At 40.8% G+C, this 16,482-nt stretch overlaps 1 protein-coding gene across 1 annotated transcript in view; it reads left to right on the forward strand.

The window, feature by feature from the left end:
• Positions 1-797: 797 nt before the first annotated feature.
• LOC142008617 (cadherin-7) overlaps positions 798-16,482 on the forward strand; it is a 106,865-nt gene continuing 91,180 nt past the window's right edge. Inside the window, exon 1 of the mRNA XM_074985853.1 lies at positions 798-1,007. Coding sequence (XP_074841954.1) covers positions 798-1,007 — 210 coding nt within the window. The remainder of the gene's footprint in view (positions 1,008-16,482) is intronic.

Here is a 16,482-nt window from a genome sequence, read left to right on the forward strand (position 1 = left end):
TGCTGGATGAGATAGGTTCAACCTGTACCTGGTTTTTCAGAAGATCAGATTCAAATCAGAGCACATAAAAACATCTGATGTAGTGTGACTCAGAATCAATCAAGTGTTACTGAGTCACCTTATACTCCTTTCTGTCACTCTCCTGTTAGATGTAAGCAATTTAAGATAACATATGTACTATCCATTGTCATGAATCGGTGCTGTTAAATGCTTTCCTCTTGTGTCCTAATAATGAGAAATAAAATGAGCTGTAACATAGAAAAGAAAGAAAATCAAAGCTAGTGAAAGTAAAACAATTAGAAGAGGGGAAGAAAGAGAAAGTACTGTGGCATTTGCTTTAGGGAAACTGCATAAATCAAGAGAACATTCATCAGAGATACAAAACTTTCTATGATTTCGTGATTAAAATACAAATCAAGCAGCAAGATTAATACAATCAAAGGAAGGCAATATCATGCAAAATCCTTATTGTATAAGCCAAAGTCTGTGGCTACTACTAACAATAATGGGGAAAAAAAAAGTTTTAGTAAACTATATAAGATGCAGCAAGTGAAAGCTGAAAGCAAGTGTATGTTTTTTTAACTTACAACAGTCTTCTCTTTTCCTCTGATAGGTACCTATTATACCATTTTTCTGGTGAAGGCTACTCAGCAATGGTGACCTCTTCCAGCTGAACACCCCACAAACTATTATCTCTGGACTCCCAGCTGACACCCTGCCGGAGGCTAGAGCTACTGAGCCAACTGGAATTTCACCCACTCTCTTATCAAGGTTTTTTCTTACACAGGGGGAAAAAGATGAAGTTTGGCATAGTGGAGTTCTGCCATTTTTTGCAGATAATAGCTCTTTTCCTGTGTCTTTCTGGGATGAATCAAGCAGAACTCTCAAGGTCCAGATCAAAACCCTTCTTTCAGTCTGGGAGGCCACGAACCAAGCGCAGCTGGGTGTGGAATCAGTTCTTTGTGCTGGAGGAATACATGGGTACAGACCCTCTCTATGTAGGAAAGGTAGGGGATTTGATCAGCATTTGGAAAGTGAAGATGCTTGTTTCCTTGATGCATTTATACAGTACTACTATTAATTGCCATTCTGTTGACTTGGTAGAAGTAGGGCAGGATGGAATGCATTTAAAAATAAAATGAAAGATTGATGGAACCACAAAAATATCATGTATACACTATGTCTATGATTCCTTATACAGGATTTTAGTTAAAAATTTGCAAAACCATATATTATAGCTATTTAAAGAAAAGAATTAGGATAGTCTACACATTTTACACAATTATGATACAGTACTTAATTATTCATAAAATGTTAATAGATGCTCATTATGTTTTGTGACATTTATTTGTTACATAGCTATATAGTAGCATAATTGTACACAGTCCTTTACAAGACATCAGAAAAACAAAAAGAACACCAAAAAAATACAAAAAACCCCAAAACACCCACAAACAAACAGACAAACAAACAAACAAACAAAAACAAATAAAACACAGTGTTTCTATCCTGTATTGCTTAATGTCTTAAGATCTGTCTTTATTCCTGAAAACAAAGGTGAATGGACAAAATGGCAGGTGGTAATTAGAGGAATGAGGGAGTATGTATGCTCCTATGTGAACTCTGTGTTTCTTTGGGTGGCACATGAGTACTTTGGGGGCATAACAGGCCACTATGCTCTACCCCAACCCAAATGCAGGGCTACACTAAATGGGCACTGGGCCAGTGTGCAACAATCTCCAGCATCTGGGTGTCCCAACTGGCTTTTTTGTAGCCTCTTTAACTATATGCAGTACATATTGAGCACAGCTGTGAAATTGGTCCAAAGTTTATTCTTTGTTTTGTGGTGGTGTGAAATATATCTCCATTATTAACGTTCCAGATGAGAAACACTGAGGGTTTATGTAATAGCTCTGGTAACAGTTTATTGAAATAAACATTGTTCTCCCATTTTACAATCTAGTTTCTTATTGAGAAATATCTATACATTAATAAAAGTGGTGAGTTTCTTGGCTAAAATAAAGCAAACATACAAAACACAATAAAGTAATTCTTTCTGGCAAAATTATAAATGTTTAAAAGAAGTTGAAAATAAAATACCAGGTTCCATTTGCAATAATTTGGAACCTATTGATTCAAACACTTGGGTATGTGAATAATTTTTATTTATGTGATCCATCCCAGTGATGTCAAAATTATTTACACTGTAAGTGTTTGCAAAATTGACTACACCTTGATCCTGCCAGGTGCTTTAACCACATGAGTAGACCTTATAAGATCAAAAGAGAGATGGGCCCTTTGCTTAAAGTAATGTGCATGTTTAAGTGCTGTGCTAGGCAGGAATAAGAGTGCTGAACATGTTGCACAACTGAGCCCAGAAAGGCCGACTAGGATCAGAGATGAGCTGATGAAGAGGTTCTGGTTATTTCTTCTTATAAAAAGAAAATTATAAAATCATAGAAAAGGCCTGTTATTTTTAAGGTTATGTAAGTGTTTCCATTCTGAAACCCTGTTTTTAGTCATTTATGAGCTTCAGCCTTTGAGGTTGAAATTGTCCAGCTTTGTTGCTCTGTGGGAGTGTAGGTCTGGTTAAATATTTAGCTATTTTTGACTGATAGCAGAAAGTTAAACTTTGACTTGGATATAGTCCTGGTTGAGAAATATATACAGATATTTTTAGAGAAGGTTGACTGTGATTTGATCCATTGCAATTTACATTTTGCACATTTTTGGTTCATTTTCCATGGTGTTCTCATTGTAGAAATACTGTTCACAGGTAAAGAAATCCACACTCCAAGGGTGCATCTACACTCGCATTCCTATTTCAAAAGAGGCATGCAAATGAGGTAAATCAAAAATGCAAATGAGGTGTAAATTTGCATATTTAGAATCTCATTTACATATTCTAATTTAGAAAGTAAACCCATCTTAGAAAGAATCCTTCTTTCCATTAAATACAGAAGGTGGGTTTACTTTTGAAAGAGCAGCATCTACACTGGCTTTCTTCTTTCGAAAAAAGCTCTTTTGAAATTAGAATACGCAAATGAGGTGGAAATATGCAAATTTTTACCTCATTTGCATGCCTCTTTCAAAAGAGGAATTCAAGTGTAGACACTCCCTGTGTGTTCTGTAACATTCTGCAGTGATCAGGCCCTCATGAACCACTGCTTCTACCTCCATGCAGGTGGTTGGCAAGTGATCATGCAGGAGCAGTGATTGGGGTAAACCTTGCACTCCAACATTTGAAGTGAGGGGGAAGTAAGCTGTGCTGGGGTAGTTTTCTTCCTCTGTGGAGAAAGGGGGAAGCAGGACCAAACTCAAGGCCCATTCCTGTCTGCTCTGCTCTTGGGTCAGCTCTTCTATGCCTAGCTCCATGTTCAAAATGCATGTAGGTAGTCTGTCGTGTCTGACGATGATGTCTTGAGCTTGCACGAGCTCATCGGTTGTGGATTTGCATGTGGCTGAGGAGACCACGCTTTGAAAGGACATGGGTATTCACACTGGGGGCAAGGGAATTGTCCTGGCTCTGTTGGTGCGGCTGCTGCTGTTGCTTTCTTACTCTCACAGGCATTAATAAGGCGTATGCGTCACTGCTCTTCACAGTTGTCATACGCGTGTCGTACGAGAGCACACCAGCCTGTTCAGTCTTTTGCATGCTGCTTTATCTGATCTAGTTTTAAACCAGCATAAGCAATGTTGACCTTCATGCAGTCTTTATATCTCCTGTGAGGCCTACCTTGATTCCTTTCGCCCTGGGAGAGCTCACTGTCGAGGAGTTGCTTAGGAATTCTTGACTCCTCCATTCATATGACATGCCCTGTCTAGAAAAGCTGGGCTTTCAGAATCATGGCTTCAATGCTCGCAACTTCCATGTTTGCAACTCTGTCCTGCCATTGAACATGCATACAGGGCTTAGCTCCGCTCATGTCTGACACTCCCTTCTGCTGGTTACTGCACACTCTGTCATCTTTCTCACTGTCCCTGTGACTCCGTCTTCATGACTTTACCCTCTGGCCAACTCATTGTGCCCTTCCTTTTCTGGGGTATCAAAGTAGTCCCATATCGCTGGCTTCAGGCAGTCTTTTCATCCACTGCCCTGATGTGCCATCTCCTCAGTGGCTGGTAGAGGAACCTGGGACACCCCAGTAGTTCAGCTTCCAGCCCTTCAACTGTATCTCAAGCAATGGTGGCCTGATTATTCCCAAACATGTGAGTCTTCCTCTGGACTTCTTCCTCCATCTTTCTGCTTCTCTTTTCTATCTTCTGGCTCCTTCATCTCTGTGGGTTTACCAGCTAAACCCTCCTCCTTCCAGGAATAAACTCCAGCATACCTGGAATTGTAGCCCCAACATCTCCATTTTCCCAGGGAGTGATAACAGTCTGCCTCCCTGCAGACTTTTTCTGTTGCTGGCTTCCTGCCTTTTTAACTGTGGCCCAGCTTCTTCCCCAGCTGTATTTCATTGGCAAATTAGGTCTTAGCACAACATGGTCTGCTCTAGTGGCAGCCTATAGATTAATTTTAACTCTGCCCCCTGGTGCAATTGAGCTTCCACACACATTTGAATTACATAGTAGTTCTCAAATAATGCAATGTAATAGCATAAAATTTGTCTGCAGCTTTAGATGCACATGCAGAGAATTGTTCCGTACTTCAGGCCTTGTGTGAGGATGGACCTCATGATCAGTGCTTAATAACTACAAGGATAAGGCACTTGCAATTTCTTTCCATCCATCAGCGCAGGTACCTCAGGTACAATTCTGGGGATGAAGCAGTTAATTATTTAGCAAATCTAACTGAATAAAAACTTATTTAGCTTATCAAGTAGCACACATATGTGTACTGGCAGCGAGAGGTAGGGGATAAGCCAGCCGGCTCTGAAGCTAATATAGCTGGAAACTTAGATGGAAGATATTTGTTGGGAAATGTTTACTATTACTCTGCAGTATTTTGCGTTAAAATGCTTTACTGTTTATTTTCCATATAAATGACTTTAATGAAGTCTGTTTGGCATACAAATAATAGTGCACAATACTAAACAATTCTATTTATATGCATTTTAAGCTGGAGAAAAATATGTGTGCTAGTATAATGTACTATTTGAAAACCAGCATGTGATCATATAATTAAAGTCTGTGTGGAAACACAGGTGCACCAGAGGGCAGAGTTAAAATTGTGGGTGCAATGGTAACTTGGGAGTGTTCTATTTTCTTGATTGCTTAACCATGTAATCCTAATGTTCTGTTAGTTTTTTTCTGTTTTTGACTAAAATGCTGATAAGGAGTTCTGGCTCCTCGACAGCATTGTGAGGTATTTCAGTGATGCCAGACCTCATACAGCTGTAAGCACTTATATTTTTTTATAAGCAAACAAATAAACAAAGCAGAACAAGAAAGGAAGACTGTGAATGGGCAAGTACTAGCTTACAATCTGATTTCTGGCTTTACTGATTTGATCGGGGTGTGTTTAGAGAGAGGCACCAGCTGCAAAAATCAGATCTGAACCTAGATCTTGACTCTAAAGTCTTCCAGAATTGGGAGCAGTGAGATTGCTGCTGTCCATCCATTCTTTTTTTTAAATATAATCTCAAAAGGATCTGAAGGAAAATAGGTATGAATGAGGGAAAGAAAACAATAAGAAAAATCCTGATGAATTTTAAGTGGTATTTTGCAGATGAGAAAGCTAAGAAAGGTTCAGTGATATGCCCAAGTTAAATATTGTCTGAGCTAAAGGAGACTCTTTTTTTTCCTATGTAATTTGTCTAGGTGCCACTACATGGGACAGTGAACCACACCTAGGCATGTGGGTTACAAGGGCTTCCAGCCCCATCTTGCTTACTGGTTGTGTGCCTCCTGGGGCTTCCTCTTAACTACTTGAAGTTAAAAAGACATGCTGGATACAGTTTTCAAATATGGGTCAGATGTAAAAAAAAAATGCTACTACTACTACTACTGCTACTAATAATAATAATTTTCATTACAGTAGTTGCCTAAAGTCCCAATCAAGGTCAGACCCCCATTGTACTACACGCTGTACAAACACACAGGTGGGTATGTTCCCTTCCTCAAAGAACTCAAAAACTAGGGCCCTGATCTTACACCTATGGAAACCACCATGGATGAGATGTTGGTAAGTGGCTGTCATACATTAGGCCTGAGTTCTTTGTGTTAAAATATAGTCACGTGTCATTTTATCCCACTTTTCCTGTCTTCTGTATTGACATGTGCAGGAGATAATCTGTTCCTCTACTTACTCCTTTTTTTTATTTTTTTCATAATAGGGTGGTCAGCTGGTCCACTTACCCTATCTACAGTTTTTGACAAGGGAGAATGGGGAAATAGGCTCATAATCGATGGTCATTAAATGTTCTTAATTGGAGCCTGGTAATCAACACACATCTCCTCCTACATTCTATGCTGTGTCTTAGAATCACTTACTGCTAAAATTTCTTACTTAACTCTGAGGCTGAAACATACTATAATCCTGTGAACTAAAGAGGAGGTACAAGACCATTAGCCCATTGCCTAGAGGACCAATACCTTTAACAGGAGGTATACACGTGCAGTGCATCATGTGGGAAATGGGTAGGGAAATGGAATGTTCCAAATTCTCCTCACTTTTCTGTGTAAGCAGATGGGAGAGCACAGTATTTTTTCCAGCCCTGCCAGGCCTGTGAAAGAGGGTTACTGCTCTCCTTCCCTTTCTCCTCCAGGCTACAAGAGGAGATTTATTGAGGCAGAGGAAGCTTCTGTTACCTCACTATAAATGTAGGAGGTGGGGGCCTGATGGAGGAGGAATGATATTCACATACATTATTATAACATGCCAGAAACATATTGCATGCTCTACAGAGAATGCAGACTCGAGCAACAAAGAGCTACCCCAAAGAGCATAAACCACTGTTTTCAGAAACAATCATTTATTTTGTATGATTTAATTTGGGTATATCCAAACTAGGGTGCTTTTAAAATGTTGGTCTTTCTCTCTGATTGCTATACATATGATGTCTATCATTCCCCAAAAACTGAGGCAACTTTTTCATTTAAGATGATAATGTAGGAAAGCTGAAAACCTCTTGATGCAAACAATGTCTATTCACCAACTATTAGAAATTACCACCAAAAGATTTGTCATTGACTGCATCTACACTATGAGCTAAAATCAAATTTATTTAAATCGATTTGTTAACATTGGGGTTTATCAATTCGATTTTGAGCATCCTCAATTTCCCACATGCTCCCCACAAAATCGCCTTATTGCTGCCACACACAAGTAGCTTAAATTGATTGTTGGAGCAGTGTATTGTGGGAACCTATCCCACAGTTCCCTTACCCCATAGCATTCTGGCTATTTTCACTGGCGCAGCATGGGAAAAAATGACCCACAAGTGGCTGTGGGTATCTGATTACATCTTCTCATATTTCATTTCCCTCATTCCCCTGCTGTGTTACAGCATGAATAATTTTGATATCATTGGGATCTGAATTTAGACCTCCTCTCAAAGAAGGTCCTCAGATCAATAATTTTGTCTCAAAAGCCCAAGATCCAGCCCAGGGCGCCAAGAGGTGAGTCCCTCCTGGACTGAGTGAAAGGTTCAGAGCCTCCTGTACCTGTGGGGTGAGGAGGATCTACTCCAAGACCCCAAGGTGAAGTGCCATAATGCCCAATCCTGTGCCGAATGGCCACCACCTTGGCAGAACAAGGCCACCCCCTGCTGCAGCATGAAGGAAGTCCAGGCAAAGGTGAAGGAGCTCCAGCAGGGCTACCTCCAAACCCAGGATGCTGTCCAACACTCTTGGGCAGGGCCCAACACCTGTCCCTATTACCACTGGGCCCAGGCTTGGATCTAGGTTTAGACATGTTAAAGAAGACCCTCAGAACCAGAATTTTCGTTGCTGCAAGCCTTACTTAGAGAACTATGATAATTGTAGAGCTACTACATTGCCTTCAATGTCCCTTGGTAAAGCCCACAACTATAGCCAGACCCCAAAAATCATGATTACCCAGGGAGACTTCCCCCAGGCAGCTAAAAGACCCCTGATTATAGCCAGCCCCCTGGCCTTTGGATAAAACCCACACGAGAATTTGCTCTGAAAGGACAGCGACTCTTGTGACAATGTATTTTCTTCTGTTGCCTGAAAATCATGTCCGCCGAGGGAGACTTTACCCTGGCAGCTCAAAGACCCCCACCTATTGCCAGCCCCCAAAATTGTGACTACCCATGGAGAATTCCCCCAGGTGGCTTAAAGACCCAAGAATAGCAGACATCCCCCCAACACCCAAGGCCCCACGGGAGACTTCCTTCAGACGGCTACAAGACCCTCACCACATGCAAGCTGGCTGGCACCTTGTGCAGCATGTCTATTTATTAGTCTGGGGTCAAGCCATGTGAATGTTCCAGACTGCATGTCACCTCCGGGGGGAGGAAAGGAATGGGATGTGGGGTCAGCACAAAAAGTAAACAGCTGAAAAGAAAAAGCAGTCACGTAGCACTTTAAAGAATAGACTGCTATGGCTATGGTCTGAAGAAGTGGGTCTGTCCCATGAAAGCTCACCTAATAAATTATTTTGCTAGTCTTTAAAGTGCTTCTTGACTGCTTTTTGTTTTGGTAGTATAGAGACTAGCACGGCTCCCTCTCTGTTACTAGCTGAAAAGAAGTTTCTTGTCGTATCATACAAGCACGACCCCCACCACAGCCTAGCTGCTGCATGGTGCGGTGGGGTGGGGCAATGGCTGGCGCCAGGCAGCACAGAAAAAACAGCTAGCAGAAGTATACACAGAACCACAGACCCCACAGCTGTGCTAATAGAAAAGAAAGAAAGAAGATTTTTCAGCTTCTCGTGACCCTATAGCCACAGGCTTCCAGGTGCTGAATTGAAATGGCCTTCCTGTTGCCTAATACCTCCACACCTGAGAGCAGTGGAGATGGAAGAGGCCAGAGTGGAGAACTGTGGGACACAAACAGGACATCTCTGGATGCTAATGAATTCTATTTAAAGACATAGCACTTCCACACTACCCTTCATTCGAAGTTTAAATTCAAACTGACTGCTACACGTCAGATTACTACGATATTATGATATCGATCTTATGTCAATTTTAGTGCACCATAAATCAAGCTAATGGAATTTACAGTGAAGCCAGGCACTTGGTAAAATCGGGCTAATGACTTAAAACAATGTTATCTCATAGTGTACACATAGTCATTGACACTAAGGGACAAATTCTCAACTGAACCTCTGAAATTGCAATCAGATGCCAAGTTATGGCAACTTACACTGGGGATACCAAATAAATGAAGTGTTTTTGCACGATATATTCCTAGCCATGTCCCTAATGTCTTTCTGGGAGATATGAAAAAATAGCTGCAGAATAATTTCAAACTCAACTGGAGGAAGTATACATATTTTCTTGTCTGTGCCTTTTTCTATCTCATAATAGTAAGCTTTATTGCTTTGTATATTCCCAATAAACTGTTCTAGAGATTGATAAAACAACTCTATTATGCTTCCGAAGTTTATCAGTCTTAGCAGCTCTTTATTGCTTCATATAATACAGAGTGATAACACTTGATCCCTTAAGTAAAAAGGGAGACCACTATTCCTGTCAATGACATTGCATTGCAAGAGTTGTTGCTATTTGAAACAAACGAGAAATAAAATGAAACTCAACTCTATGTAGGTAGGTGCCTAAGCATGTTTGCCTTTGAGGCTGCATACAACCACACTATGGCTATGTCTACACTAGAGGGTTTTGTTGACAAAAATGGGGGAGTGTCCACATTCCCAAGATGTTCAGCTGACAGTAAATCAACAGAACGCCGCACTTCTGTCAACACGGTTCTCTCACTCCCCCATGAGGCAGAATGCCTCCGTTGACAGATTCAGTTAACAGAAAGCTGGTCTGGATATTCTAGGGGGCCCTCTGTTGATAGACAAGACTTTCAGGACACCAAGCAGCCCTGTCTGCTATGTTTCCTGTTGACCATTCTCGAGAGAGAGCAGCACGGCAGTCCAGCCACTCTCTGTTGACAGAGCGGATCACTTTTGTGATATGCTTGGCAGTCTGGCCGCGATCTGTTGACAGAAATTTTGTTGGAAGAGATCTTCCAACAGAAACATCCATTGACTGATTGCTCTAGTGTAGACATAACCTAGTTCTGGAGCTCTAGGGCATAGAAGGGGATTGCACTATTCTAATGGCTGGAGTAGCAAGCTTCCCTGTTTGTTTCTGGCCAGGTTTCTGGGCCTGTGTGACAAATCATGGCAGGGACCATGGCCACATTTTGTTCTCACCACCTTAAAACTGGGTTTTGCTCCCAGCCTACTAGTGGCACTGAAACTACTTCTGGGGTGGGATGCTGAGGGGCATCCTCTCCCAAAATTTGTTTACACCCCTCACTGCCCCAGATTGGGGCCACACCTGGACCTGCCAACTCTCCCCAGCTGGATAGACTAGGCATCATTGCCACAAAAAATGATATCAGGTCCAGGAGACTTATCAACCTAACCACATCCACAGATGGCTGTGCAGCCCGAAGCTCGTGACAGGACCCAGAGTGGCAGTGCAGCTTCCATGGCTGGTAGCCTGGATCCCATGGATGGCAGGTTGCAGAGCCTACAGGAAAGGTGGGTGTTCCAGTGTTCCAAAGCTGCCGTGGTTGGCGAGACTCCAGAAGGTCTGCCTGATGGCCACATATGGGGCTGGTTGATTTAAGTTGCCCTGGCCTGAGTCTTTTCTTCAGTTGTAGTCATGCTATTTGGATAATCTTTTAACAGTCATTCTGCATTGTGAATGGACAGTGGCCTCCTCCTGTAGCACTATGCTTGACATTTGTTCTGGAAGTTATTTTAAACTGTTTTAAGGCAGGAGTCAGCAACCTTTGGCACATTGTCTGACAGAATAGTCTACTGACAGGCTGAGACACATTTTGTTTACTTTGACATTCCACAGCTATGGTCACATGCAGTTCCCAGGGGCTGCAGCTCAATATTCCCAGCCAATGGGAGCTGTGGGATGCATTGGCCAGCATATCCCTGTGGCCTTCCACTTCTGTGGTTCCCATGGGCTGGGAATGGTGACCCATGGCCACTGAAAGCTGCAGGAGCTTCACTCATGGATAGTCAATGTAAAAAAATTTTGTGACCCACCAGTGGATTACCCTAATGGGCCATGTGCTGAAAGCTGTCAAACTTTGTTTTAACAGCTTCTTTAACAATAGATGTAGATGCAGCTTTCATGGATGCTTGGCTAGTTATCAGAAAATGCTTTCTTCTGTATGAAGACAGGAGCAGATTTACAATTTTGATGGCAGTCACACTCATGCTGCTTCCGTTTATTTTTCAATTCACAGTACTTATTTTGCTTCTCTCTTGCACTCACATTTTCCAGCCTTGTTATCTTCTGAGCCTATCCTTCAGTTCTGTACCCATAGCTTTTAAACATCACTAATTGTACAGTTTTACTTTTTGTTATCTACTTTTATTATTGCAAATTACTGACATTTGAAATGAAGAAGCACTAATTGGAAGATAATGTTAATTTTGTTTATCCTAAAAGAGAGTCCTATATAATTTTAAATTCCATGCACTGATAACCATTTATCTCACCTTTACAATCTGTGTCTCATTGGTAGTCAAGAACGGGTCATAACGCGCATTTGAACTCCTTTGTCCTCTCTGCCAGTTCCAAACTAGCTGTCCATACAGTCAAGGGAAGGCAATGGTAGTCTTTCTATACATTTTAATAAGCTATGGCTCAAGACTCTTGTGAGGTGAGATCAGAAACATGTCTAGCAATCCTGATTCTTTTACAATCTGACAGTGTAATGCACCTGTTCTGGGTAGTCTTTCTCCTTACTTTGACATCTTTCACTGAACCTTCCTGCAGCATTTGACACAAGTATCTATATAAAGACCCTTCAGGCTTTCTCTCCAGGTATTTAGTGTTTTCATCTCTCACAGTCATAAAGTGCTGCTGGACCTATCGCTGTGCTATAGGCTATTACTTGCATTGTGGCTCTTGTACTGTCTTCTATACTCTGCTCTTCAGCTGTTAAATAACAACCTTGCTTTCCTGTCACCACCTTTGTGCCTTGCGTAATTATAGTCTAGACAAAATGTTTCCAAGTGAAAGTTCCAAAACATGCAATCCATATTCCTGTATGTATGTGTATGTGTGAGAGCATATGGGTCTTTTTGCAGTATGAGATTTTCCTCTTTGTTAAACAGAGTGCTTACGTTTGGTTTAAAGACATGTGGAGAGCCTCAATGTTAGTTTCTAAAGATTAAAGACTCAGAGTTTGCTTTGAGTGCCCCACCAGGTGAACTTATACATAATAGACATTTAAAATAAAAAAGCAGTCAAGTAGCACTTTAAACACTAACAAAATAATTCATTAGGTGATGAGCTTTTGTGGGACAGACCCACTTCTTCACCTAATAAATTATTTTGTTAGTCTTTAAAGTGCTACTTTACTGCTTTTTTTGTTTTGATAGAATACACACTAACACGGCTACCTGTCTGTCATAATATAAATTTGTGTTGCAGAATTTCTCTGTTGTGTAGGGAAAACTTTCCTGGTGTAAATGTACATCCATTGTGATCTACACTGACAACATACTTGGGAGGAGAGGGTGCACAGAGTGCAGGCTAGGTTCATGTCAAGGGGAGGTGGAGGTGTGTTGGAGCTAATCTCTCTTATGCCTGATTCCACCTCCTCCCCCTCCCGCAGCTGAGGGCTGTGTATTATAGCTCCTCCTTTCTGTCTGATCTACTGAGGATATGTGCCTGGAAATCCCCAATTAGAGAGGATGGACTCTTTAGTGGAAGCTATGTGAGCTAACGCTTTTAGCTCTCGAGATCACATTCAGTCCTGAATGTGTCAGCCAAAATGCTGGCCACCACATAAGTTCCAACCTCCTCCTCTTGTGTAAGCAGAAGTGCATTTCCTGTTACTGTAGCTTCCAATGGGACTGGATGAATGAGGATCAGTGACTGACAATCAGTTCTTTGTATTTTCCATTGCCAACTACTTCTGACCAGGGAATGGGCATAGGAGCTTCTGTGTTCCAATAAGAATATGTTATAACCTTTAGTATGCAAAGAATATCAAAATGGAATGTAGAGCTAGAACCTTAGGTTGGTGAGCCTGCCCCCTCCTGCAGCTGGACCCCAACCAGGTTAACCCCATGAGGCCTCTGTTTGCTCAGGCAGCCTGTGAACTTGGCGCACTGGGTTCTCTTGGGGCCCTTCTGAACACAGTGATAACAGACTGGGTCCTGTTGATACCCCCTGGCTGGTTGGTGCCCCCTGGTATTGTCTGTCTCGTTTGGGAGGCTGAGGAGTTTATATGAGTACCCCTTTTGCAGGATCCCAGGGTGACTCCCCTTCTGCATTGCTGTGATCTGGTTCCTCTAGGGTTACCCTCGTTGCTCCAGCCCATGCGTACTTACAATGCCCCCCTCCCCCAGTTGGCTCTTAGTGGTTATATTTACACAGCAGGTGCTATTTAGGGATACAAAGGTATCCTGAGACAGCAACGCTGCAGCTTTTCACAGCGCTGCTACTTTGGGTGTGCTATTCTGGTTCCAGTACCCCTTTTTGTGAGAGGAGTAATGGAATGTTTAGAATAGCCCCTTATTCTGAACTTTGGTGCTGTTTGGAAGACACCAAGTTTGGAATAAGGTATTTTGAAATAATTTACACAATTTGCATAGTGTAAATTGCATAAATTATTTTGAAAACATTTCTCTGTGTAGAAATTGTCAGTAATAACTCAGTTCTTCAGCAAAAAACAAGCAGTCCTGTAACATCTTAAATACTGCAAATTTATTTATTATGTAATGGACTTTCGTGAGTAAAACCCACTTCCTCAGATTGGAGCTCATTACCTAATAAATAAATGTGTTAGTCTTCCAGGTGCTACAGGATCGTTTGCTTTTTGGGAAGCTACAGACTAATGTGGCTACCCTTCTGAGACTCAGTTCTTCAAAGTAGTGATAATGTATCAACTACACAGTTACCTATGCACTTTATTTTGGGAACACTACAGCTGACTTACATTTGTCAGTACTGGTGAAAGTGCATTCTTTTACATTTCAGTATTATTCTTAAAACAGATTATGTATTTTGTTGTTTGTTTTGCCTTAAATTAAATGAAACCTCAGAAGATATCATTTAATTTTGTCTCATTTAGCTGTGCTGTATGAAATGGGAAAACACAAACAAAAAACCCAACGGCTTAACAATAACAACTTCTCAATAAAGGAAAAAACCCTGTCTTTTGCTGTTGCTGAAGTCAATGGCCTAACTCCCATTGATTTTTAGAAGAGTAAGACAGGACCCTAAGTGATTACATATTTGTTATGTTCATGTTTTGGCTGGTAGGTAGCATTAACTTTTGTAATTTTATAGTCTAATTAACTACCATAGCTGGAAATCTTCTATTTGTAATTCTTCCAACTTAAAGTGCTACTATTACTTTTTTTATGCCCTGTATTATTTTGAAGACTCTTTTTCAACACTATCATATGAAGAGGAACAGAATAATACAGTTAATTCAAATTACTGTCAATATTTTAGTTCTACCTTTTGTTTTAGACAAGAATAGATCACATAAATATGCTGCTAAACTATGCACTATTAAAGGGCTAGCAGGTTATAATAACCATAAAATGCATATTTTGTTTTGCTCCCAAAACATTTATAGGAGAACTGTTTATGTATGCACTTTTATCTTAAGGTAAATATTTTTACCTAATGCAAAAAAGTGCAGAATACTCATCAGGCCTATATCCTAAATATAATAATGGGTTGCATATTTGCATAACATTTGCACTTTTGCCAGTCAAATTCAATACATTTCACTTTATGTTTCTTGCTTATATCAAAAGCATCTACCTTGCTTACCAAAGGTTGTTTTGTTCCAGATTAAAACAAAGTAAAATATATCACATTTGTTTAACATTTATTTTGTATGGTCATTATATATGGTAACTCATTTTCATGTAGGAAAAGCTGATGAGGAAGACCAACTGAAAACATTAAAGGAACATGTAGTATATTATTTCTGGCAACGAAAACCACATGTGCTAAATAATAAAGTATGTTGAAGACTCAGTCTTCGATTTGTTTAGATAAGAGTTTTGTACATGCTGCCTTAGATAGCCCCAATGCTTGGTAGTGTTTTGAAGGACTGGTGGTCTTGGGACATATGTATGTTGTGGTTATAATCCTAAAATACATGGGAAGACAAACAGTGCTGAAGGAAAAGGAAGTCACTGAGGTAAAAGTACAGAACATAAATTTATAATAAGCACCTGTACCATCTGAAGGTATAGTAACAGAGAGGAAGCCGTGCTAGTCTATACACTATCAAAACAAAAAGCAGTCAAGTAGCACTTTAAAGACTAGCAGAATAGTTTATTAGGTGACCTTTCGTGGGACTGAAGGTATGTAACGGACACAGAAATTGCCATAATGTTTCATACTCTCAGTCTGTCTTGCTTAGTATTCTTCCCCCAGAGGGGATAATATGGAATGTTTCAGAGGAAGGTGAATACTTTTGAAAGTATTTTGCTGATTGTAGAGGGGGGTGGAGCTGAAGATTCAGTCCCAATACTGGTATTATACTGCAGAGGTGAGGGGGCATGGCCATTTTGCTAAGATGGAATGATCCTTTGTGCACTCACCTTGGGCAGGCGTTGCAGCCCTGGCCAAACAGGGGCGTATCCTGACACTTTTCAAAGAGGCAAAGATTGAGATGATCAGTTTACACTCTAAAGCGTTAAGTGTTACTGGTTCTCTTACAGCATGTGCATAATTACCCATATTATTTTGGCCATCAAATTATTCAATCCATTTTATGGAAATTCAGTCACACTGTTTAACCGTACAAATGATTAAACAAAGAGTGCTGCGAATTTCTTGACAACAGATGGCAATATATTCCACAGTTTTGCCGTGGGAAAAAGAAAATGCCTTAACTTCCTAAAGTTCTGTGTTCTCGACAGACTGTCATTCATCTTAGTGCTTGATAAACTCCCATGTTTGTTTTTTTGTTTTTGTTTTTTTTGTGCCACCACTTGCCTGCACTGAGTACCACACCTCGGCAGCCCCAGCAGTGGGATTGGCTGGTGTGGAGAGACAGGGAGCCAAAAATTCTAACCCTTTAATAGTGGAAAGAGACACTAATACAGCCCTATATTTGCAAGTGATAGCTGGGTTTCTGACTTTCTTTGAAATGAACTGGAGTCACTTGACCTCATTATTCTTTCACATCTGTGGAAATCAGGAGCAACTGCATTCAGATTAAAAGAAGTAGCAAATTGGGTTGGTGTAAAGGTGGTGTGAGTGTCACAGGTGTTTGCCTCTGTGTAAGGCACTGGAAAAATAAGAACAAGCTTTATTCTTAAGCTATATCTGCAGTTCAGACAGGCTGTATTTTGCTAGTTCGTGTCATAGCTCTGTTCTGGGTAGGTCT

This window comes from Carettochelys insculpta, chromosome 2 (genome assembly GCF_033958435.1).
Source record: "Carettochelys insculpta isolate YL-2023 chromosome 2, ASM3395843v1, whole genome shotgun sequence".
Lineage (NCBI taxonomy): Eukaryota > Metazoa > Chordata > Testudines > Carettochelyidae > Carettochelys > Carettochelys insculpta.